This window comes from Lycorma delicatula, chromosome 7 (genome assembly GCF_047948215.1).
Source record: "Lycorma delicatula isolate Av1 chromosome 7, ASM4794821v1, whole genome shotgun sequence".
NCBI classification, from domain to species: Eukaryota; Metazoa; Arthropoda; class Insecta; order Hemiptera; family Fulgoridae; genus Lycorma; species Lycorma delicatula.
The window spans coordinates 89,482,788-89,507,126 of NC_134461.1; the positions used below are offsets into that span (position 1 = coordinate 89,482,788).

Consider the following 24,339-nt stretch of genomic DNA (forward strand, 5'->3'; position numbering starts at 1 on the left):
AAATATGATAACCTCCTACTGGTGTTTGTAGGGTAATACTAAGAACCACACTAAATATGGATGGATATAACTACTATTTTTAAGATGAAGGCTGACTATTTTGAAACTCACACTCTTCAAATCGCTCAGAGTTTTGGGTCCTGCACTGACTAAACTGTGCTTTGAAGAAATTTACCTACCAACCATATAATGATATTTTTTTGTAAACTGAACGAGGTTTAAGTTTTATTTATCAGTATTATTCTCACAAGCATGAGGATATCGAAGCACATTGGGGGTCCTGGCTAGACGGTTGGGTAAGAAAAGTGAGCCCTGACCAGCTAGTTTTTTTTTTTTTACAAAATCTTATTCCAACTTATACTCGTGAGTAAATAATTGCAGTTAATTTATTCAGCCCAGTAAAAATGATGGTGTCTTTTCTTAATTTGAAGTTTTAGTCCAGTACCTTTGATTTCCTACATTAACTAATGTAAAATTCAATTTTTATTTTAAGTACATTTTCATGAAATTCAGTAAATTTCAATATACTGTTATAAAATATTTCTCCAGACTAAAGGAAATATTTATTAAATATAAGGGTTCATTATGAATTTGTGTAATTTTTAATTACTGATATGGTGATACAATCCAAATCTATTGCTTCTTAATGTTTAGAGACTAATAACTCTTTCTCTTCATATTCATCTTCTTGTCATTTTTCTGAGATATATTTCTTCATGTTATCTTTTTTGTTCCTGTACGATTGTTACTTTTTCATTTTTGATTATTCACCGACTAATCCAATAATAAAAACTGAATATTTTATCCTGTAAAAATTAACATTTATAACCAGTATACAGGAGTTCACTAAACGGAATACTTTAATTATTATTAATTTCTATTTATATGACACACCAGCAATCTGAAACTTTTATTAATCAGCAACTCATGGATGCGAATAATACTGATCTAGTAGTAATACAAGTAATAAAGGGACTTTAATTCTGCCCTAATATTTCATAAATTAATATTTGTATAAATATTTGATGCTAATAAGTAATATTTCTGCGACTGTGTAACTGTCCACTTTTATTAAGGAAGTGGAAGATCGTATATCACTTTCAAATGAAATAAGTTTAAATGAAGTGCAGTAAAAATGTGTATATGTAATTAGGTATACAAGGAAGTCGTGTGGTGACCGCATCAGATTTTTACTTTTGGGGGCATTTTTTGAGCCATTCCCTCATTACTTCTTCTAGAGCACAGTTGAATTATGGTAGTGAGAACCCATTGGCTTGGTCCAGTCCTGTTTTGATCTGAAATGGTTCTGAGAGCTCAGCTCTGAATTTTACTTTCAACTTAGTATTTGTGACGATCAATTTTATCATGCTTATTAATTTGGTATGTAGTCCAAGGTGTCTTAGAATTTTTAGTAGGGATTCTCTGCAGACAGTCATAAGATGTTGAAAAGCTGTTGATGAAGGGCAAATTTTGCTGATCTTCCTGCATGTTTCCAGATATCTACAAAAGTCTGATCTTCTCCCGCTGCTTTCTAATTCTTCATCTCACTGAGTGCTCGGTAAACTTCTTTTATTGTGGTAGGGTTGATGTTTTCTGTTCACTGTTATTGTTTTCACAGATGACATTTGTATCTATATCTGAAAATAATCATTATATAGACTTGAAAATTCTACATTAGCCTATTAAATATTGCTACTTATAAATAAATATATTATGAATTGTGTATAATAATATTATTTGCAGTTATGTGTGTTTCCGTTGATATCTATGCGATCTGTAAATAAAGTAATGAGACCGGTTCAGAAAAACTTTTTATTCACAATCCAATTCTACGTACATGGACTCGTATCATCTTCAAAATAGTTTATTTGGTATATTATACAACGCATTAAACAGTTTTCCTACTCTTCATAGCAGTGTTGGAACTCAGAACCGGAATATCCTTCAGATGTCGGTTATATTTTTTTTAAATATTTTCTACCGTTCCAAAATGGTGTCCTTTGAGGTGTTTTCTTAAAGTCGGGAACAGGAAAAAGTCGCAGGGATTCAAGTCAGGTGAATAAGGGGATTGAGGAACTACAGCACTGTTGAGAGTGCAGTGTGACAAAGTGCATTGCCATGATGCAGCATCCAGTTGTCTTCAATGGCTGGTCTCACACCGGCAACTGTTTTACGGAGTCTTTCAAGAATTTCTAGGTAAACATATTGATTTACAGTCTATCCTGCAGGCAACAATCGTTATGGAAAATTTCATTACTATCGAAGAAACAAATGTGCATTGTTTTAATTTGCTCATTATTGCTTTTTTGGGACGCAGTGAATTTGAAGTGTGCCACTCCTTCGTATGGCGTTTTGTTTTGCCCTTTTCAATTTTGAAAAAGTTTCAATAGCATTCTAACCGAGTTTAACACAAAACGTTGCTCATAATTAGTATCACTCATTTTTGTAACGCACAATAAAAACTCGTTTCACGAAAAGTTTGTTTACGTCATACGTTGCATCAATATTCTAAAAATATTAATACCCAATATAAATCAGCTGGTCATATAATAACCATATGTTTACTAGTAACTTTAAAGTGGTTGTCAAAAAAAATTGTCTCGTTATTTTTGATCTCTTATATCTATTACATAAAGATGAAAAGGGGTTTTGTTTGTTCGGGATAAACAAAAAACCACTTGATCAAACGCAACCAGATTTTTACCCATGTTTTTTGGGCATAACTGAGAAGGTTTTTTGATGTATTTCATTTAAAAAAATCTCTGAAGAACCAACTGATCGATTGCTTTCACATTTTCAGGATACATTTGTATTACACCAGGGAAGGTTTTAAGCCACAGACCGAGGCTCTTGCTCCCTTGAACATTAATATATGTATTATTTCTTCACCCCCAAGGAGCGTGAAGTTGTAAATTAAAGATATTCTTTACGGAAAAAAAAAGATTAATTCTTTTACTTCATTATTATGGCAAAGAAATAAGTTATGAATTTTTCTGTCAAAAGTGTGTGTACTTTAGTTACTTTAGCTATTGTTATTCTAACCCACCGGGGGTCGGTCTAGTGGTTAACTCTTCAGCTGATTTGGAAGTCGATCTTTCTAACGTTCAAATTCTAGTAAAGGCAGTTACTGTTATACGGATTTGAATACTAGGTAGACGGGAATGGCGACCAAATTTAACTCTTTGGGTGTTCAAGGTGCCGTCCCTCTGTAACACAGGAATGGCGAGTAGTAACATTGTCCTTTGCAATGATCTGTATGGATAACCTATTTATTTGTATATATAAATTGTATTTTTTTTATGAAAGTGAAATTATTTCATTTTAGTCCTTGGTTTATAGAACATTTAAAGAACCCAATTATAAAAAATAGTTTATTTTTCAAGAAAAATTGAAAAGTAGTATATTCTTTTTGTATTGTATAAAACAAGAAATAAAAAACCGTAATAAAATTATTATTGATTGTAATAAAGGAGTTGTCACTCCTGACAACTGAATATACTATAGAAAAAGTAACATATGAAACAGATCGCATAAGTTAACAACTATGGTTACTGCATAATAAATATATTTTATTCTCCTTATGTCAACAAGTATGTATTTTCTTTGTCACAACCAATTGTTTTCTGAAAAACTGATCTTTTACATACATTATCTGAAGAAATTTTGCATAGAGACATACAATTTCTTCTTCTATAATACTTGTGAGTTAGACTTGTATTTATGTTGTTCAGCATGGTTCAAAATCCATCTAAAAGGAACCCATTTTGGTGGACTATGGTGAACCATTAGTTGGATAAAGACTTACATAATTGGTTATTTTCTGATCTGTTAATGCTGAATGTTAATTCTGTTGGAACTCATTTTAATTTAAAAGTCTAAAATCCCAGCTTCTAGGAGATGATGCAGATGAAATTCATACTTTTTGCTTTTAGAAACAAACATTTTTTTTGTGTAATAAAATATACAATTATTGTTTTATTTATTACTTTTGTCATGTTTAAAGGAAATGAAAGGCAAAATTTTAATTTTAATTGTAATTTTTTAAAAATATGATGTTATTAGTAATATTTGAATATAAAAAATTTACTTATATTAAGAATGAGTAATGATAAATGTAGCTTAATAAGAAATCATTCAACAAGAAGTTTATTAGTTTTATTGCAACAGATTACAAAGATGTAGAGTAATTACTTACGTATAATGGGTACTTACGTATTAGCCCATCGACCATAACTATAATGATCCTGTAACTTTGAAAATAGTTCAAAGTTTACGGGATCATTAACATATTTTACGTATTAAATATATAACATTATTGCTTATAAATTAACCAAATTTAACCTAAGCTTGCTTCATTCGCTAACCTCGACTAATTAACAGTAATGTTTTTATTATTTAAATAATAAATAATTGCAATAATTACTGAATTTATTATTTAAATACTCAAAACATTACTGTGTTAATTAAACAAGGCTAGCGAGCGAAGCGAGCATAGATTAAGTTTGGATAAATTTATAAAATAAATAAATATAAATGGTTATAAAAATGGTAGTGTAATGGTTATTTCAGGTGATATTAACAGTAGCCCAAAAGTTTGCTATTTATTGGTCAATAGACTTATACATAAGTACCGTTGATTGTTATCATCTTTTCTTTACATTACTATTTTCTATGTATTTTTTCTATAGTTAGGTGTGTGTTTACAATTTTATTTTAATTTATAAGTGGCATTAACTTTAATTTTCAGTAACCAAATTCTAACAGCATGGATCTACCTTTGCAAGGTGTTACTTCACCAAATATTGTTAAATTTTAGATATTTGAAAACTGATTTATTAAATATAGCCTTGGAATTTTAATCTTATAAGTTTTAGTTTTACTTTAATCTTCTAAGTTGCTTCTTTGTGAAACATTTGAGGTGGTTTTAAGATATCATTTCATAAGGAGAATGCAACTATCTACCTGTTCCCAGGTTAATATGAAGTTCCCTTTTACAGAAAATGTTTTCAAAAATCTTAAATTTAAAATGAAAAAAAAAATTTTTTTCTTTTCAGCTAGCCATGGAACACATGTAGCAGCAATAGCAGCCGCAAATTTTCCAGATCTACCTGAAAAAAATGGTGTTGCTCCTGGGGCACAAATAGTATCATTGAGTATTGGTGAGTAAAATGTCTGAACATCCATTTCCTTCTTTTATTTTATTATTATATTTAACAATTTTAAAGTGAGCAGTCTGTACTGGAATAAATTATTACTTTGGTAATAAGCAAATTAATATTTTTCATATAGAATTATGATCAAATATTGTAAGCTAGCAAAATGGTTTTATTTCGTATTGCCTAGTTAATCTAAAATGCTAATAACAAAAAAATGTTACATGAAAAAATCTGGTATTTATTTTGCAGTTGAATGTTGAATGCAGTACCCCAACCGACTCTACCATATCTAGTTTAGTTATAACAGTAGTCATCTTAGATTCTATTTGTAATGTAAAGACAATATAGTTGTAGACAGATCCTGTAACCAAATACAGATTCATTAACTTAAGACAACAAAATTAGAATGTTCTGTTAGGTATGCAGAGTGGATAGCTATAACATTAGAGTAAAAATTACTAATGTAACTAACACGACTTTATGAATGTCCTTGAGTGTATTTCTATAATTTTTCAGTCATTCCTTTGTTCTTTTTGAACCGATCTGTATTATTTTTCTCCATATGTATTTAACAAGTACTATTTATTAACAAATTTTGTAGAATGCAATTATTGTCTTACTTTTAAAACTTACAGATTATTTCCACCTCACTAGCCATAATTTTAAGCGTACCATCAAAAATTTTAGTCGGCAAACCTTTAAAATTGTTAATAAAAAATGTGTGTAATTTTTTTTGTTTAAACAGTATTCTTTACCTTTTCAGCTATGTTTGTTTACCACCTATAGTGGATTTTGTAACAATATCCTCTATTGAATAACAGGAGCTAGACAGAATTATAATTAAAAAAGTAATGATAGTAACAATGGTAGCTAAAAATCAGCACTATCTGCAGCTCACAATCATTATTTTGGAAGTAAATAATTGTCTAATTGTCACATATCTCATGCAGCCTTAGAGTAACCTGATTAAAATATTATATATGTCAAATTAGACAGTCCACTTAAAGGGGTTACTGGCCTCCAATCTTTTTCAATTTAACATTCGTTAATATGCAACTTTAAACATAAAAATAAAATTTTTTAAACAAAGAAAATGAATTAATAACGCAACTTAAATTACATTTTTTTCTTTTTTTCATTGGAGGTGAAATCTTTTATAAGCACCTTATGGTCTCCAACTTTCAGATTGCCCAGGGGCATAAGCAGGGTTGCTATACATTCCTCCTTTTTATATTTATCCTCCTACCTACTTTTAGTTAAATCTTTCTTTCCACCTTACTTTCTCAGTTCTCTCTCTGTTCACCAAATTTTTCAATTCTAGCAACCACAAATCTAACTTTTTCATACTAAGTATGAGATTTTTCAAGATCCAAACATACCTAAACATTTCATAATTTGTTCTGTAAACATTAAAAGTGCAGACAGCTTCAAAAACTACAAATTTAAAAATTTTGAGAGGAAAAAAAGTTTTGCTATAACAGAAAGTACAACTATTCAGGCTCTCATTAAAGTTTTGGATTTTGCAAGCAATGCAGATCTCTGACAGCCTATGTCAGTAAATCTACATACGCCTTCATTACAACAGCCAGGTGAAAAAAGTGCTCTGCACATTTGTAGACTTGTTTTCAGACCACATAGTTGCCAGATTTTGCGAGCATAAACATATGAGGGTAAATCAAATATAAATGAGATTTTTGTTCCTGAGAGTCTACAGTTGTAGGACTGGGCCTGCACTTCTAATATGCTTGGGTGGAGTCATTAGGAGTGGGGAGAGCCGACCATTCCACACTTCCAACCAATCCACCAGTAACGCTCATGATGTTGGAGCAACAGGTGCACCCCTCTACTGCGCAATGCAAAATTATAAAATTTCTTGCTCGTAAAGGAGTTTCAAGGGACAGAAATTTTCTGGAGATTGACTGCACAGTTTGGGGACCAAACACTGTCAAGGACTCGGTTTGTTTGCCTGGCATAGAGTTCAAGGAAGGACAAGAATGAGTGGAAAATCACGAAAATGATTGCCATTCTCAATCCAGCATTACAGACGAAAACATTCACGCGGTTCAAAACATTCTTGAAGATGATTGATGGGTGAGGGTCTCCAAAATTTCAGAACAGGTCGGAATAGGTTATGGGAGCTGTCAAGCAATCACCAAAAATGACCTACAGTTCCATAGTTTTTTTTTTTGGGGGGGGGCAAAAAACGCCTGTGTGTTAAGAAATCGCCCGGAATTTTCTTTAATAAAACGGTAAAATAATTCTAAAATAATAAAACTTCCATAAAGTGTGTATCAAACAGGCCCCCTCGCCTTTTGACCACAGATCAGAAGTTGAGACATTTGGAGGTCTATCCGAAGCTTACAGCAAGGTTGCGATCAAAGGTGATGCATTGTTGAGTCAAATCATCACCTGCAATGAAACGTGGGTCCACCACTACACTCCCCAGTCAAAACAAGCCAGTAAGGAGTGGCAGAGGAAAGGGGAGGCAGCCCCAGTGAAAGCCAAGACTTGACTGTCAGCTGGCAAGGTTCTTTCAACCATTTTGCCGACGCACAATCAAGACTACTTACTACTGCGAGCTGTTGAATGAGGTGAGACTGCATATCACTGTAACAGATGAAACCAATTGATTCAAGAGGCCATCCTCCTCCATGACAAGGCCAGGCCCCATACTGCAGCTCTAACAGTCTCAAAACTAAAAGAAGTGCACTGGACTCTCAACTTGATCATCCTTCCTACAGCCCAGACCTACCGCCCTGCGATTTTCATTTGTTTGGGCCGCTTAAAGAAGCTCTAGGAGGGCAATGATTTGAAGATGATGAGGGCTTGGAGGGATTCATGCGCAATTGGCTCCTGATGCAACCAGCTTCATTCTACGATGCTATGATAAAAAACCTTCCTTCTTGCTGGGAAAAAAAATGTTCAAGAAAACACATTTAAACTTGTGATTTGTACAGTCTCACTTGTAAACTTTACACAACTTTTTTACACCAAATTTTCTGACTGCCATGGTTCAGGGCTTAAAATGTTCATAAACATACTCATCATATATTATAAACTACAGTAATATACAAATCTGCGTTTCAGTCAAACAAGATAGAAATTCCCGGCCTTAAGTTATAACATACAAAAATGAGAAAAATGTAACGTTACATTATAAACATTAAAAAAATTTTGTCATACTAGTTTTAAATTATACACATATTAAAGAATGCTATTACGTTTTTCCATAATCAACTTTCTTAAAAGGTCATAATGATTCTCTAATAAGGATATTGTTAAGATGTCTTTCCAAAATATAAATCTGATCAAAAGATTTTTGATAAATGTTACAAATATTAATTTTTTTCTTTAAGTGGAAATTAATGTGTTTTAAAATCACAACTGCAATTAAAAGACTTTTGGCAAAATTTACATACCTACTTTTCCTTTTGGGATGTAAATTAATACGCAACTTTAAATTAGAAAAACGATTAAACATCTTCTGACAGAAGTTATAAATAAATTTTTCTCTTTTGTATGAATATTAAGATGTCTCACTAAATTGTATTTAGTATTAAATGACTTTTGACAAAAGTTGCAAATATAATTTTTCTCCCTAGTATGAATATTTAAATGTGATTTTAAATTAGAAACTTGATAAAAAGACTTCTGACAAAAGTTACAAATATAATTTTTCTCCTTAGTATGAATATTTAAATGTGATTTTAAATTAGAAACTTGATAAAAAGACTTCTGACAAAAGTTACAAATATAATTTTTCTCTTTTGTATGAATATTAATATGTCTGTTTAAAGCGCGTTTATCATTAAATGACTTTTGACAAAAGTTACAACCTTAGTATGAATATTTAAATGTAATTTTAAAGTAGAACTATGATGAAAAGACTTCTGACAAAAGTTACAAATATAATTTTTCTCTTTTTTATGAATACTAAGATGTCTGTTTAAAGAGCTTTTGCGATTAAATGACTTTTTACAAAACTTACAAATATAATTTTTATCTTTTTTATGAATACTAAGATGTCTGTTTAAAGAGCTTTTGCAATTAAATGACTTTTTACAAAACCGACAAATATAATTTTTCTCTTTTTTTATGAATATTAAGATGTCTCATTAAATGGGATTTACTATTAAATGACTTTTGACAGAAGTTACAAACATAATTTTCCTCAGTTGTATTAATATTATTAAGATGTCTCTTTAAAACATTTTCAAAATTAAATGACTTTTGACAAAAGTTACTATTTTTTTTCTGTTTAGTATGAATGTTAATGTGTCTCTTTAAATAACAGTTACATCTGAATCTTTCATTGCAATATTCACAAACCAATTCTTTTCCTTTTTGCTCGAGCAACTTGTTTTCACTACTTATATTCTCTATTAAATTTTCTATCGTTACATCGCTGTATGCACAATTACATTCAATGGAGTTTTCACTTATAATTCCATCATTTAACGAATAATTTATGCTCTTAGTAAAAAAATTCTTGGTACTTCCCTTGATGGTTCCTTTATCCATAGCAACCTGCAAATTAAGTTATTTTTTGTTATAATTATGAATTAATAAAAATTATTTTAATTACAATAACATTAATAAGTGTTATCTTTCAAAAAGCCATAAAATATGTATAAAAATTGAATAATTTAAACATATATTCATACTCAATATGGTATTGAATATTAATTAATCATCGAGTTAACTTTAGTATAATAAGGAACTTTACTTATTTTATAGTATGTTTATAATCTTGAGTGAAACTTTATTATGAAATGCACGTTTTAAGAAAACCAACAAAACTAATTATTTAGCAAATTTATAACATGTCAATATATTTATTACTTCTACATTCATATTGATCACATCTACAAACCCACACATTTTATATACACGATGTCTGGGGTGAAGGTATCTAAAACTAATGGCTTATATTTAGGAAACCAGTCCTTGAAATCCCTTACAACATAAGCTCAAACGACAGGATATATCCCCAAGATTTGTTCAGTATACTCTCAGATTCAGCAGAATACACAAATGCAGACAAGCCGACTCCAATGCAGCTGTCAAGATAGATGCTTTGGTGCATGTTTTGCAACTTGAGTGCAAGCTTTGGTTAGTAGTTTCAATTAGTTATGCATGTTCAACGGCTTGTACAAACTGAATTAAATATCAATTCTCCTACATCCAAGACATCATATTCCAAACATATGACTTCAAGAGAGACTGGAAGCTTTGTTTAAAGAGCTTTTATCATTAAATGACTTTTGACAAAAGTTACAAACATAATTTCTCTCATTTTTATGAATACTAAGATGTGTTGTTAAATTGCTTTTGTTATTAAATGACTCTTGACAAAATTTACGTACATAATCTTTCTCCTTCATATGAGTAGCAAGATGGATCTTTAAATGCTTTAAACAGCATTCAGAATTTATTGACTTATGACAAAAGTTACAAATATAATTTTTCTTATTTGTATGTTTTTTAAGATTCCTCGTTAAACTGTTGACAAAATTTACATACATAATTTTTCTCCTAGGTATGTAAATTAATATGCATCTATAAATAAGAAACATCACTAAAACTTTTTTGGCAGAAATTACACTCATAATTTTTTGTTTTTGTATGAATATTTAAATGTGATTTTGAATTATAACTTTGATTAAATTGAATGGATTTTTCTTTCATAATTCCATCATATACTGAATTATTTACACATCTCTTTTGAGTAATGAGATTCTTGGTACTTCCCTTGTAGGTTCCGTTATCAATAATAACCTGTAAATTGAATATAACTAATAATTCAAAGGTAATTATGAATAACGTAAAACTATTTGAATTGCAATAACATTAAGTATTATATCTTGTAAAAAGGCACTAAACACGTATAAAAAAAATAGAATATTTTAAAGATATATTCATAATCAAAGTGGTTTTGGATATTAATTAATCATCAATGAGTTAACTTTATTATAATAAGGAACTTTACTTCTCTTGCAGTATATTTACATATTGGCTGAAATTTTATTATCACAAACATGTTTTAGGAAAACCAACAAAACTAACTATTTAGCAAATTTATAACAGGTTATATATTTATTATACACATTTTATCTATATACATGCTGATCAGACCTACAAACCCATACATTTTATATACAGGAAGTCTGGGCTGAAAGCATCCAAAACTAATGGCCTACAAGAAAACAGTCACTGTTATCTCTTAAATCTAGGTTCAAACGACAGAATATATCTCAAAGATTCGTTCAGTATACTATCAGAGTCACCAGAATATGCATGTGCAGACAAACCGAATTGAACACGATGCAGACCCCCACAAAAAATGTTCAGTTTATGCTTTGCTTTCAATCAGTTATGTATGTTCAACGGCTTTTATGAACTGAATTGAAGGTCAATTCTCCTACATCCAAATCTATTGTATTCCAAGGATACAAATTAGAGACTAGAAGATGGGCTTCACAAACTGAAGTCATCAGAAGGTTTCAATTAGTTAAGAGACTGTGCATAAAGTAAGCAATACATTCACTGCCAGATAAGTCTATTACGCGCTCTAGTTATGGACTGAAGATTCCTCCTTTTTCAACTGTTCACGACATCGGTCATAAGCACACCATTTGCAAGAATACATTACAGCTGCTTCTTCACATTAAACCAAATGATTGTCGCCCATTATATCAGTTTGCTGCAGAGATAATCACCACATTGAAAACAATGTTAATAATATTTTATTTAGTGACGAGGATATTTTTCATACATTTGGGATAATTAAAGACAACTGTCAAATTTCCTGTACCGAAAACTGGATACAGTAATCAAGAATGAAAGGAACATACTGAAAGTAAGTGTCGGCTATGACGGGAAAAAATGATGTTATAGAACTGTTTTTTTTTTCATAAGAGTCCACTGTGACAGGGCACACATATGTCAACATGTTTCAAAATTTTCTGTTCCTCACATTCCTGAAGGATACAGTTTTCAACAAAATGGTGCTACATTACACTTTTATGAAGACTTTAGCATGTTCCTGGAAAACACTTCTACAGATATTCGAACAGATGAGGAAGTCCAACTGCATGGCCACCTACATCTCTCAGATATCACTTCTCTGGATGTTTTTGCTTGGGGTTTTATTAAAAATTATACCAAAGAAAATATTGAGATTTGAATGATTTAACACAAAAAATTTTAAAGGTGTTTGGTCTAATAATGCCGCAGATGCTCCCAAACACCTAGCAAGAGTTAGATTATTGTCTAGGCATCTAACCAGCTAAAAAAAGTGCATATACTGAAGCTGACTAACCTACATTAAAACATGACGAGTTGCTAAGTTTATTAAAAAGAAATAAAAAGAAATAAGAAAGTTATTAAATTCTATTAAGATTAGTTATTGCTCTTAATATAAGGTGTACTTTTGGATACTTTTAGTCTGGACATCCTGTAGATTATAAAGTGTGTGTTTATATACATATATATATATATATAAAACAAAACAAAGAAAATATTATTGATAATATATAATTATATATTAAATTAATATATAATAAATATATCTTATAAGATATAAATAATACAATGATAATAAATTTATAATAACTAAAATAAAAACACCTTTTACTGCATGATATTTTTTTAATTCTTACAAATTAGCACTTCTATTGTACACACCTTTTCATCAATGTATTTAATGTGTTTTAATAAAGTTTTACTTTCTTTTAATAGGTTTTTAATACATCTGATGAAGTGCATACTGCAGAAGCGCTAATATGTATATTTACAAATATTAGCTAAAAAATTTCTGAATAATAGAATCCCAGCCAAGAGTAGCATACACAATTCAGTTAGAAAAAGGCATAAAACAAGAACAATAATCCAAGAATTAAAAGAAAAAATAGGCAAAAAAGAAGGAAATTGTTTTAAACAATTTTCAGTTGTTAAACAACTGATTTCCAATGACTTTACTATTAAATCAGCTTGGTGGGCCAAAAATTATATATATATATATATATATATACACACACACACATAAACAAGTTGAGATACTGTATGTAACCCAAAATTTACATAATGAAAAGTTAACACGTGGAACACCAATTTTCCAGATTTCCAACTAACTACACCGCTTAAATTCAGACTATGTAATTTTAAAAAATTAATACATTATTTGAAAATTTAAAGACTATTCAAATACATATTTTCTTCAAAAGGACTTTTTTTATCAATCTTTATTTTACTGGATTTTTTAACTGAATCTTTGTAATTCGTTTAGCAAAAATAATACGTATATCTAGGTCTTCGTTAAGGTAATCATAAAAGAAAATTTCTACACATTGCTTTTTTAGTTCCACTTTACAGTATTTTCAAACCTTTTTTAAAATATTCTTTTCAATTATCCATGTTTGGCTTTCAAGGACTATCTGGATAACTGGTGTTTCACTGTATACAAAATCTAACATCTTACCATCTCATTTTCGACTTTTAAATTCTCTGGTTTAACCAAGGTGGTCTCTTCAATTGCTAAGGGATCTTTTTCGATATCACCATTCATAATGTCAAGCGGTTCCTCTTTCAGTTGTACTAAATTTACTTGCTGTAATAAAAAGACAATAAATTAATGCTATAGAGTAAATATGTTTATGATTTATCGTACAATTTACAAAATAAAAATAACTGTATATCTAATTCAGTTACCACACACAAACAGCACAGACAGTTAAATTATTATTATCAGGTGACTTTAATGTATAAAATTTTATATGGGAAAACTTAGGAAATGTTTCTTTTGCTAAATGTTATCATACAAATTCAAAGGTTAAAAATGCTGCTACTCACCTTACAAATTGAAAGATGGTATCGTTTTCTACATATTGCAATCTTTTACAATCAAATAATTTGTTAAACTATTGTGGTAACTCTCCTGATTCAGTTTTTTCTAATCTTACTAACATTAGTGTTAATTATTGTTTATGGTGAAATTGTTCATAGTGATAAATATAATTTACTTTTAGAGATAACGCTACCTAAGATTTTGAAATCTAATCTTATATGCACTTTACCAATCACAGCTTTATTCATATTTTAAATTTATACTAAAAATTCTAAAAACACTATAATACTAAAAATTGAATCATCACTGAAAAGGGCAGATTTAATATCTACTAATAAAATTATTTGTAGTTATTTCGATTATCCTAATTTATTACAGCTTTTTGATTTGGATTTATTAATAATAACTAGATTGCTTAGGCATAATTTTCAACATTTTCTTGGATCAATCGATTCTCATAGATCAACTATTAATAGGCTCCTTTACTATGTAAAGTACACTTAAGGTAAACTAATACATTATAAAGAGCTATTTTAACTTATGAATGATAATTTTATTAGGTAATTTTTTTTTTTTTTAATATGATTTTGTATTCATGAGTTTCATGCCTGTATATTAAAATTAAATAAATAAGTACATTAAAATTTACCACCAAAATTTAAAAACTTACCATACTAATCACCCAACCTTTGCTTTAGGGTAAAAATAGAAAATTAGACCATAACAACAAAGATAACTGCAAGATTCCAACAAGTACTTTGAAAAATTATTAAAATACTAAGAAACTAAGGTAAGATTTCAATTTCAAAATATAGCAACATCAACTGAAAACCCCAAAATACATAATTAAATTTAAATAGACAAAATCACCCAGAAATTAAATAACAAGGTAGCAGTTCATAACTTGACTACAGCAGAATTACAGAAAGAATCATGAAAACAACAAAGAAAAATTGAAGAACTTAGTGGAAGAGATACGGATAACTGAAAAAATCCCACAAGATTGGAAAAATGCATTTTTTCCAATACACAAATAAGAAGATGAAACAGAGGTAAATAACAGACAAAGGGATTTCCCTCTTATCTTTGACAAATAAAATCCTTTGAAAAGCACTTCAAAATAGAATTGAATAATATAGACACAACAACTGGGAGAATATGAAGAAGGAATCAGAAAAGTAAGATCTTGTGCTAATTTCGAACCTTAAAACAATAATAAGGAAAAAATGACAGGGCATAAAAACTAAATAACTGTATTCATAGATTTCAAAAAGGCATACAACTCAATATATAGAACTCCCTTATTTAATATCCTAGAAGAATTTGGTGTGGATCCCAACACAATTAACATTACTGAACAGGCTCTTCCAATCACAAAGTCAGAACAAAAATTCATAACAGAATTGTCTTCATAAGTGAAGAATTAGAAATTAAAACAGAAATAAGACAAGAGAGAGTGGTTTAGCATCAATTCTCTTTATCTGTATCCTAAAGAAAGTAGTAAAAGAATGGGAAAAGGTGAAAAAAGTTAGAACACACCACTAAATAAAATTGAGTCTGAAACTGAAAGGAATTGTAATTAACTGCTTAGCCTTTGCTGACAGTATTACCATTTTCTTGGAGAACCTTAAAAAGGCAGCAGAACAAGTAAACCACCTAAAATAATTTGAAGGGGAAATAAGGTTAAAAATTTCTTAGAAAACTGCATAATTCATGACCAACCAAGATTCTCCCAAATCCCTAAAAACGAAATATGGAAAATCAATAAAGTTAACAAATTTAAATATATGGGAGAAATAATCCAAATTAATGATTTAGATAAAAAAGCAATCAAAGAAGAATGGGAAAAATAAAATTAGCCTACCAACAAAGGATATTTTCAACAAGAACATCTCAGTAGGTGCCAAAATCAGACACTAAAATACAGTAATCAAACCGGAGGACCTGTTTGCATCATCAGATGCATCTTCAGTTTGAAATCAGATAAAATAAATCCAATAGAAAAATAGAGTAAAAACTTGAGAAAGAATCTAGAATCAATAAGAATACAAGCAAATGGATGCAAATTTCATGCAAAACCTTTTTTCAGTCTCACAAAACAGATTTTCAACCACATTTACAGAAAAAAGAACGGAAATCAACACAGTTCAGTGGTTGTAAATGAAAATAAAAATATTTTTTCAATACAGAACAATGTTCAGAAAACCAGTAAAGATTTCACAGAAAGCTAGAAAAAAGAAACAACATTTGCTCAGAAGAGAGAAGGGAAAAATAAAGAAAAGAATGAAGAAATGTTGGAAAACCAGGAAAGAACATATGCAGATGAAAGAGAAATAAATGAAAAAAAGAAATTAAACAAGCTTACATGTTCATGTGATGTATTTAGTTTCAGTCATGTGATGTGGTAACAAAAAACACATCATTTCTGCTACATTATCCTGTTTAGTCTCTAATTCAATGTTTTTATTAAGAGGCAGAGCTTCATTGTTAAAAGTATTATCTGCAGGCCCATTCATTATCTATTAAAAAAAAACTAAAAGAAAAATAAACATCCATTAAAAAAAAAAATGTATATATAAAAATACTGTTGAATCTTTTACACACTTCTCAAAAACTGCTCTCTTTATAATTCCTTAATGATTGTTGTTTGATTATGATTTATGGTGGCTTGAATGAGGTTATATCTGATACTGATGCAAGCTTTCTCGATGAAAAAGATAAGAACAGGCGAATAATATCAACACAGGACGCCATATATGTGGCTCATAGTAAATCTCTTTAAGAAGCCATGTGGCATGGCACTTGGCTCACTGATTCATTGACTCAAAATAACATATGTGATTTTATTTTATTAAATATATTTTTTATGAATTTTTTCTACTAATACTAAGTTTTGTATTTGTTTTCATTTAGTTCCAGATTCAGTTTGTGCGTTTTGCTTTTATACAACTAAATTTGTTTAATTTTAATAAATGTTATTTACATTCATTTCCTCTTAAGTAAATTCTCTATAAACTGGAAATTTTTAATTGTTCATTGATAAATTAATAGTTTTTATTCTAATCCTAAAAAGGTTATTTTATTCCAAACCTATTTCTAGTATTTTTCAGCACAACGTTTTCGTGATTTGATTTATTTTTAAATGATTTCTAGTAATAATGCTAATTTTGGCAAAGATTCTCATGAAAACCCTCAATACAGATCAAAATTTGACAAACCAATTGTAAATGACAAGACAAAAAATTAGAGGTTTGTACAGCGATTCAGAGGAAAGTTATGATAGAACTATGAATCTGTCCAATTCTGTCTGTAATTCGGCAGACATAAGTAGCAGCAGCAATATTCAGATTTCTTTTATTAATGGTAAACTGAGATTATCTTGGAGTGTTCACCATTAGAGCCTCCAATGCTCCAATGTTTTCAACAGTGCACCTATACAATGATAACAATGAAGGAGATAATGACTCTAATGTAACTAAATCTAACTGCTTAGATACACATGATATTTTATCCCAATGTTTTTCCACTATTAGTTAATGATGAAAAATAACAGCAAAGGTACAGACGCCAACCTCCCAGAAGTGTATTATGCACTTTTCATCAATCATACATTTTCAATTTCTTAAGGTAATGACAAATTTAATGACATAATGACAAATCATTATGCAAAACAAAAGATTGAATTTTGAAGGAGAAAAAGAGCAATCGATAATTATAAAAAAGCTCTAGATTGAAGAAATGGAATATACCTGATATAAATGAAATGGAAAGATTCTGTAGAATAATTTCGTGGATGGGTCTTGGTAAAATGCAGAGTATATAGCAAGTGTATTCTAACCAGGTTAGTAAGCTAACTTGTTGTACAATATTTGAGATTCTTTTGAAAATGTTCCATGCTTCAAATAATGGAAATGCACCAAATAATGAGACTGTACAAAGTTCAACAACTCATCGACTAGCTTCTCTCAAATTTTCAAGATGCAATGAATCCTCCAGGAAGAGATGTGAATCGATAAAAAATAATTCTTTTTAGGGAACAGTTTGTCTTTCATCAATACTGTCCCAGAAGAAAGACACCAGCACGTGGTGAAACTTCAAATTATGTCTTGTCTGTGGCTACACATGAAATCTCATGACATATGCTGGAAAAGAAGCAATTTCAGGCAAAGTGGTTCCAGGAAAATACGTGTTGGAGCTTGCTGGACCATTACTCGAAGCTGAATGAATACTATCATGAAAATTGGTATAGTGTATCACTGGCTTCTCAGTTACATGATTGTCACACAAATCTTGTTGGTACATTAATGGCTAATCAAAAAGGAAATACTAAATAATTAACAGAAACCGAACTGAAAAAAGGTGAAGTAGTTACAGCCCAATGTACAGGTAAAAAAAATATATTGAAATTGAAAATTAACAGGATGTGTTGATGTTTTCAACAAAACACAGACAAAATGGTAACAAAACAGAAAAGAGGGAAGGACATTGTTATCAAACAACAACTTCCAATGAAAATCCTAATATTTAGGAAGAATTGCTTATATATTTTTTACAGACGTTTGACAATAATGTGCAAACTTAAGTCAGTCAAGATGGATCTACAGAAGAGACTGCAACAGTAAATAGGCTGATTAACACTGAAGGTAAGAAGTCAACAGCAATTTAGAGGTGCAGTGGCTGCCACAAAATAAAGCTAACAGAAGAGAGAGAAACCTCAGAAAAACTATCAAAAGGGTGATGACAAAATGTACTTTGTGTGATGCCTTCTTTTGTCTCGATTACTTCAACTGTTGACTGATTTTGTTATCTCATAAAACCTTCAATAGAAAGTTTGTTGATCATGATTTGGTGTAAAAATGTTCTGAATTGAATTATAACAAAATTGATAATTAAATAACAGAAATGATGAAGAGAATGATGTAATGTTATTGTTTTCTATATAATATTGTTTTTGTAACTTAGTTTTATGTAAGTAATATAATAATAATAATAATAATAGTACTAGGAGACAGAAATAGGTAGTTTCCTTAGAATTATAAACATAACTTTCCTTTACAAGAAAATTTATAAAGAATACTTTGTAAACAATATTAAAATTAATCATGTGATCCCTCTAAGGCTCACATCAAGAAGCTGTGTAAGCTGCATGTGGCTCAAACAAGTTTTTGTATAAATAAGCATGTTATACTTTTAATTAATATTACATTTAAATATCACTAAAATAAGTTGTGATAAAAAGAACGTCTATATTAATCAGATTAAGCAGAATTCAAAAAAATTAACAATGCAAACTTGTTTAGATATAAAAATGTCAATAAGCACAAGTTTATGTAACTCTTATTTATTATATTATTGTCATGTTTGTGAAACAGATTCATAATACTGGTGTGTAAATCTTTCTTTATTCATATCTTAGTATGACATTAGGTTATACTTTGCTAACCATCATTGTCATACAATTCAAATTATGTACATATAAAATTTTTAATTCAATAAATAAATTATTAAACTTTAACTAAAGCCAGATGACCATAAGTCTCCTAACACCCTTCAGGGAATACTAGCACATTCACTTTAGCAATAATAGATTTATTCAATTCATAATCATTTCTAACAAATTTTATATTGGATATTAAATGTTAATAAGCAAGAGGAAGAACTAATTATAAAGGGGTATTAATATTTATGTACAATGTTCATACGTTTTATAAACATCACTTTCAAATATTATTTTTAATTCTAATTTTTGTGAGATTCTATTTATTTTCCGAGGCTTTTTAATAGAATCGATAATTTGCGATATTATTTAGTAGACATGTATTAGTTAGTTATGATGTTTTTATTCTGTCTGTGTTTTTTGTTATTTTGTTGAGTGTTCAAATAGTTTTTTGTAACCAATCTCAGTTTATTTTAGTGAGTTTTACTGGACATAGTAAGTAGTGGGCAGTTTTTGGTTATTAACAAATTAGATATGGAGAATAGACCACGTGGGTTTTCTAATATACAATTGGAAAGATAAGTATTTCCAACACTTAAATTTAAATATAATTATCAACCGATTTGGTCTAGTTGGCAATCTGTGGAATATTTGTTGAAGTTGGAAAAAAACAAAATTAAAAACCTTATAAGGCATATTATTGTGCAGACATGTTTAAGCAAAGATAATTTTTTCAAGTTGTTAATGGAACCTTTGTAAAGCCTGAGACAGGAAGTGCTTATTATCAGAAGATACTTGTTAATGTAACATAGCAAATGTAGAGACCAAGAAAAGAATTATTCTTTTTCTAGACAGAAATTTTTTTAGGGAAGCTAGTTGCATCACTGCCCACGAAGTAAGGTTGAAACTAAAACAAAATCTGACATTCCACTAGCCAAATATGATGAACTTCAAATGAGATGACACTCTTAGGCAAAACAATATATGAGGATGACATCTGCAGATCTTTTACAAATATTGCCTTAAGAATTTTACCCCATCTATATCACATGGCATGACTTGCCAACAGAACAGAAGACAAGGTCTAAATTGCAGTAACAACTTTTAAACTATGAATTGAGGTTAAAAGGACAAGAAAAATCTTTAACTCAAGGGCGTTTCTCAACCCAAGAAGTGTGCTTCTAGATCTAATTCTATAAAGGGGAGTCACACTACGGCCAATCTCTATGACAAGAAATGTTTTTCTTGTGGAAAATTAGGCCATCATCTAAAAACTGGTAAGTGGGACTTATTTCTTATAAATGCAAATTAAAGAGCCATAAATCAAATGAATGTCCATGTAATAACAAACATTCTGTTATAGTTAAAACAGGCTTGGAAAAATTAATGCTAGTGTTAACATTCTGACTCTATCTTATACTCCACAACAATCTGAAGTAGCTGACACAGAAAACAGAATCATTTGCGAGATGGCAAAATCCTGGTTGCATTCTGCACTTCACTTACCCAAATCGCTTAGGGGTGATGTTATGAAGCAGTCCTTTCTGCTTCATATACATTACATAGAACAGCACCAATGAAGGTGAAAGTAAAAACCTCTTTTGAGTTGTTTCTGAAAAGGTAAGTGAATATCAATTGTCACAGAATTTTTTGCTTGGATTCTGGACAATAAAAGATGAAAATTTGATTTAAAATCATTACAGTTTGGTTATAGAGTTTATTTTCTAGACAAGTAAAAGATTGTCTGCAGGGATCTTAAATTCAGACCAGAAACATTGCAAGAAACAAAAATTCATAATTTTTCTTCCATACAGAGTAAAGACCTTACTGATATGTCTAAGAAGCTATGAGTTTGATTCCTTTAGAAAAATCAACAGGTAACAATGAGGACATATACTATTTAATTAACCAGGGACAAATAGACATTCCAGCTATCAAGAGGAGGAATATTTTTTTCTTCATCTATCACCTTCAAATTATCATGAGGCTATGCAGAGTGACAGAGCGTCTAAATGGAAGAAAGTGATAGATGAAAAAATAAGTTCTCTTCATCAGAATCAAATACGGCAGGCTAGAGAAGAAACCTCCAGATTGTGGAGTGGTGGATAACCAGTGGGTATGTGCTGTCGGGACTGATTCAGATGACATCATAAACTATAAAGCAAGACTAGTTGCTAAGGGCTATCATCAAACATCCAGGGATTGATTATTTTGACAATTTCAGCCCTGTTACCCTCAGGACAATTTTACCTTACTCATGATGTGAACACTTTCCTTAATGGCAAACTAAACAAGAATGTGTTCATGCAATAACCTCAAGGAAATGAGATGGAAAACAAAATGAGTATGAATTACTAAAACATTTGTATGGCCTTAAACAAGTTTCTAAGTGTTTGTATAAATACCTAACACTTCTTATAGCAGTCTGGTCTAGAAGATGGCAAGACAGATCTCTGCTGTTCTACAGTAAAGAAATTGTAGTATTTTTTCATGTTGACGACAGTTCTTATTACAGGGCCTTCTTCAATGATCATGAGTATCTTCCTTTGAATCACAAAGTTAAATCCTTGATTTGAATTAAAAATAAATTAAGTGGAAAATTATCTTGGGATAAACATTGTAATGGACAAATTTATGGAGATGGTCCAATCAGTATATGCAAAGTTAATTCGACCAAAATATGGGTTTAGCGACTGTAAACCTTAATCTTTCCAACTGAACTTGATTGGTAACCTGGTAATTCTCCTCTAATCTCCAATGATGAAAATTACAGGGAAATGGAAGCTTAAATTATTTAGCTTCAGGCAAAACACCAGACTTAAGTTTTGCCTTGAATAATGCATCTGGAGCACAAATTCAACCATCATTTTAATTTGGTAAAAGAGATTTCAGACATTTGTAAATCTATTCCTGAAGATGGCATTAGTTATAGTAAAACAACTGTTAGACAAATTGAGGCATACAGTGATGCCAATTACCTTTGTGACAAATTCACTCAAACATAAACTGTGAAACTCTACTTAAATACTGTGATAAATCAGTTGCGTGGAAAAGTAAATTGCAGAAATCTGTATCATTCTCTTCTATAGAAGCTGCATATGTTACTACAATACAGGCAACCAAATGTTTGGTTTGGCTTGACATCTAGTTACAGGTAGTTAATTACTTGATGTCAATCCAAAGCCAACACTCTACATAATCAGTGTCAGTAAACTTAATTATAAACCAATGATACACAATAAATCAAAACTAGATGCCATTATGTAAGGAAGATAGTGAAAAAAGGAAGCATTCAAAGTGAAAAACGGGCAACAGATAATTTACAAAATGACCATCATCTGCTCAAACGAATGAAAACACTCACACATACGAAAATTCAATATTGACTTCTGAGAGCTTGAATAAGGTTAAAGAGTATTAATACAATATTACAATATTCATGTTTTATTTATTTGTTTCATAAATTATCTAGAATTAGTATTGTTCTGAGACTTTTTAATAGAATCGATAATTTGCAAAATTATTGAGTAAGTATATGTACTTAGTTGTGAAGATGGTTTTCTTCCTTTGTTCAGTGGCACAATAGTTCTTTGTAACCTATCTCCGTGTATTTTAAAGAGTTCTACTTGACACTAATAACAACTATTGACATTTGCTAGGATTTATCATGAAACAGTTCTGTTTTCCATTAATTGTAACATAATTGAAAGTTTCAACAGTTGAAGTTACAATTTACAAAACAGTTGACAATTACAAAACTGTCAACTATCAACTGTTCTTTTTTATTAGTATCGGAAAATAACGAAAAAGAAAATAAATATTATAATTATCAATAAATAGAAAGAAAATTACTAATTAAAAACTTTAATAATAATATTACCACGAAATATGAATTTTTTAACATGATTATTAAATAAACGATTTTACAACAGTTTCAAATGAATTTACATCACAGGTCCACACTAAACAAATCATAAATACAAAAAAACTCAAACTTAAATTCTATTAATTTATATTAAAATGTTATAAAATTACTTACTTAGTCAGTTAAACAAAAGGAAAACCAACAAATAAATAAAACTGAAATTAAAATACAATCTCTCCTTAACAATTCATTCACACAAGAGGTGTGACAGAATTATTAATCAGTGATGCCAATACATACAATTGTATACTTCAATATATACGATATTTCATTATAATGGACATAGTGAATAAAAATCAGTAATTACCGATAAGCCATTACTGGACAAGTATAACAAATACTGATTAAGTATAATAAATACTGCGATCTTTGTGGATAAACATTTGTATTTACTAATCAGTAATTACTGAAAGAAGTATATTCAGTATTTACTTATATGATTCACTTCTCACGGACCTTTTTCTTTCTTTTTCCTGTTTAGCCTCCAGTAATTACCTTTCCGATAATACTTCAGAGGATGATATGTATGAGTGTAAATGAAGTGTAGTCTTTCTTGTACGTTCTCAGTTCGACCATTCCTGAGATTTGTGGTTAATTGAAACCCAACCACCAAAGAATACCGGTATACACGATCTAGTATTCAAATCCGTGTAAAATTAACTAACTTTACTAGCATGATGAAGTAACAAGGTGTAGCATTGCGCACAGTATTCGGCGCGCATGCGTATACGCTCGTCCCAAAATCTCATTTTCTACCGGGTTATTTGAACATATAAGTAAGGGATTTTGGGACAAAAGTTTTTAGTTGCACAAAAATTTTACAAAATTTGAACACGATGAAAGTTTATTTTTATCTTGTAATTCGTAGTCCGTCATATTTTGATGTTTCATTTTTAATATATGTTTTAGTCGAAGTATTAATTTATTTAAGTTTGCCTAAGAATTTTTTCTGAGAGTTTTTACTTTATCTTATGTG

General features: G+C 30.0%; 1 protein-coding gene across 3 annotated transcripts; it reads right to left on the minus strand.

Moving 5' to 3' along the window:
• Positions 1 to 4,123: 4,123 nt before the first annotated feature.
• LOC142328117 (uncharacterized) lies at positions 4,124 to 23,554 on the minus strand. Of its 3 annotated transcripts, XM_075371638.1 has the most exons (4): positions 16,367 to 16,510; positions 13,636 to 13,764; positions 9,486 to 9,683; positions 4,124 to 5,517 (listed from the first exon to the last, which is right to left on the minus strand). In XM_075371638.1, exons 2-4 carry the CDS (start codon positions 13,720 to 13,722, stop codon positions 5,479 to 5,481), a joined length of 324 nt encoding a protein of 107 aa, XP_075227753.1. In that variant the 5' UTR covers positions 13,723 to 13,764; positions 16,367 to 16,510; the 3' UTR covers positions 4,124 to 5,478. The 3 variants fall into 3 exon arrangements, with proteins under 3 accessions (XP_075227753.1, XP_075227752.1, XP_075227751.1); XM_075371637.1 differs by lacking the exons at positions 4,124 to 5,517; positions 16,367 to 16,510 and adding an exon at positions 23,478 to 23,554 and having other exon boundaries at positions 9,127 to 9,683; XM_075371636.1 differs by lacking the exon at positions 4,124 to 5,517 and having other exon boundaries at positions 9,127 to 9,683.
• Between the last annotated feature and the right edge of the window lie 785 nt (positions 23,555 to 24,339).

What these genes read in the sequence shown, in the direction of transcription:
- LOC142328117 (XM_075371637.1), bottom strand. Translation starts at nt 13,722, where the DNA reads ATGAATGGTGATATCGAAAAAGATCCCTTAGCAATTGAAGAGACCACC. An exon ending in TAAAAGTCGAAAATGAGATG is followed by an intron (nt 9,684 to 13,635) that starts GTAAGATGTTAG and finishes CTTAATTTGCAG; the next exon opens with GTTGCTATGGATAAAGGAAC.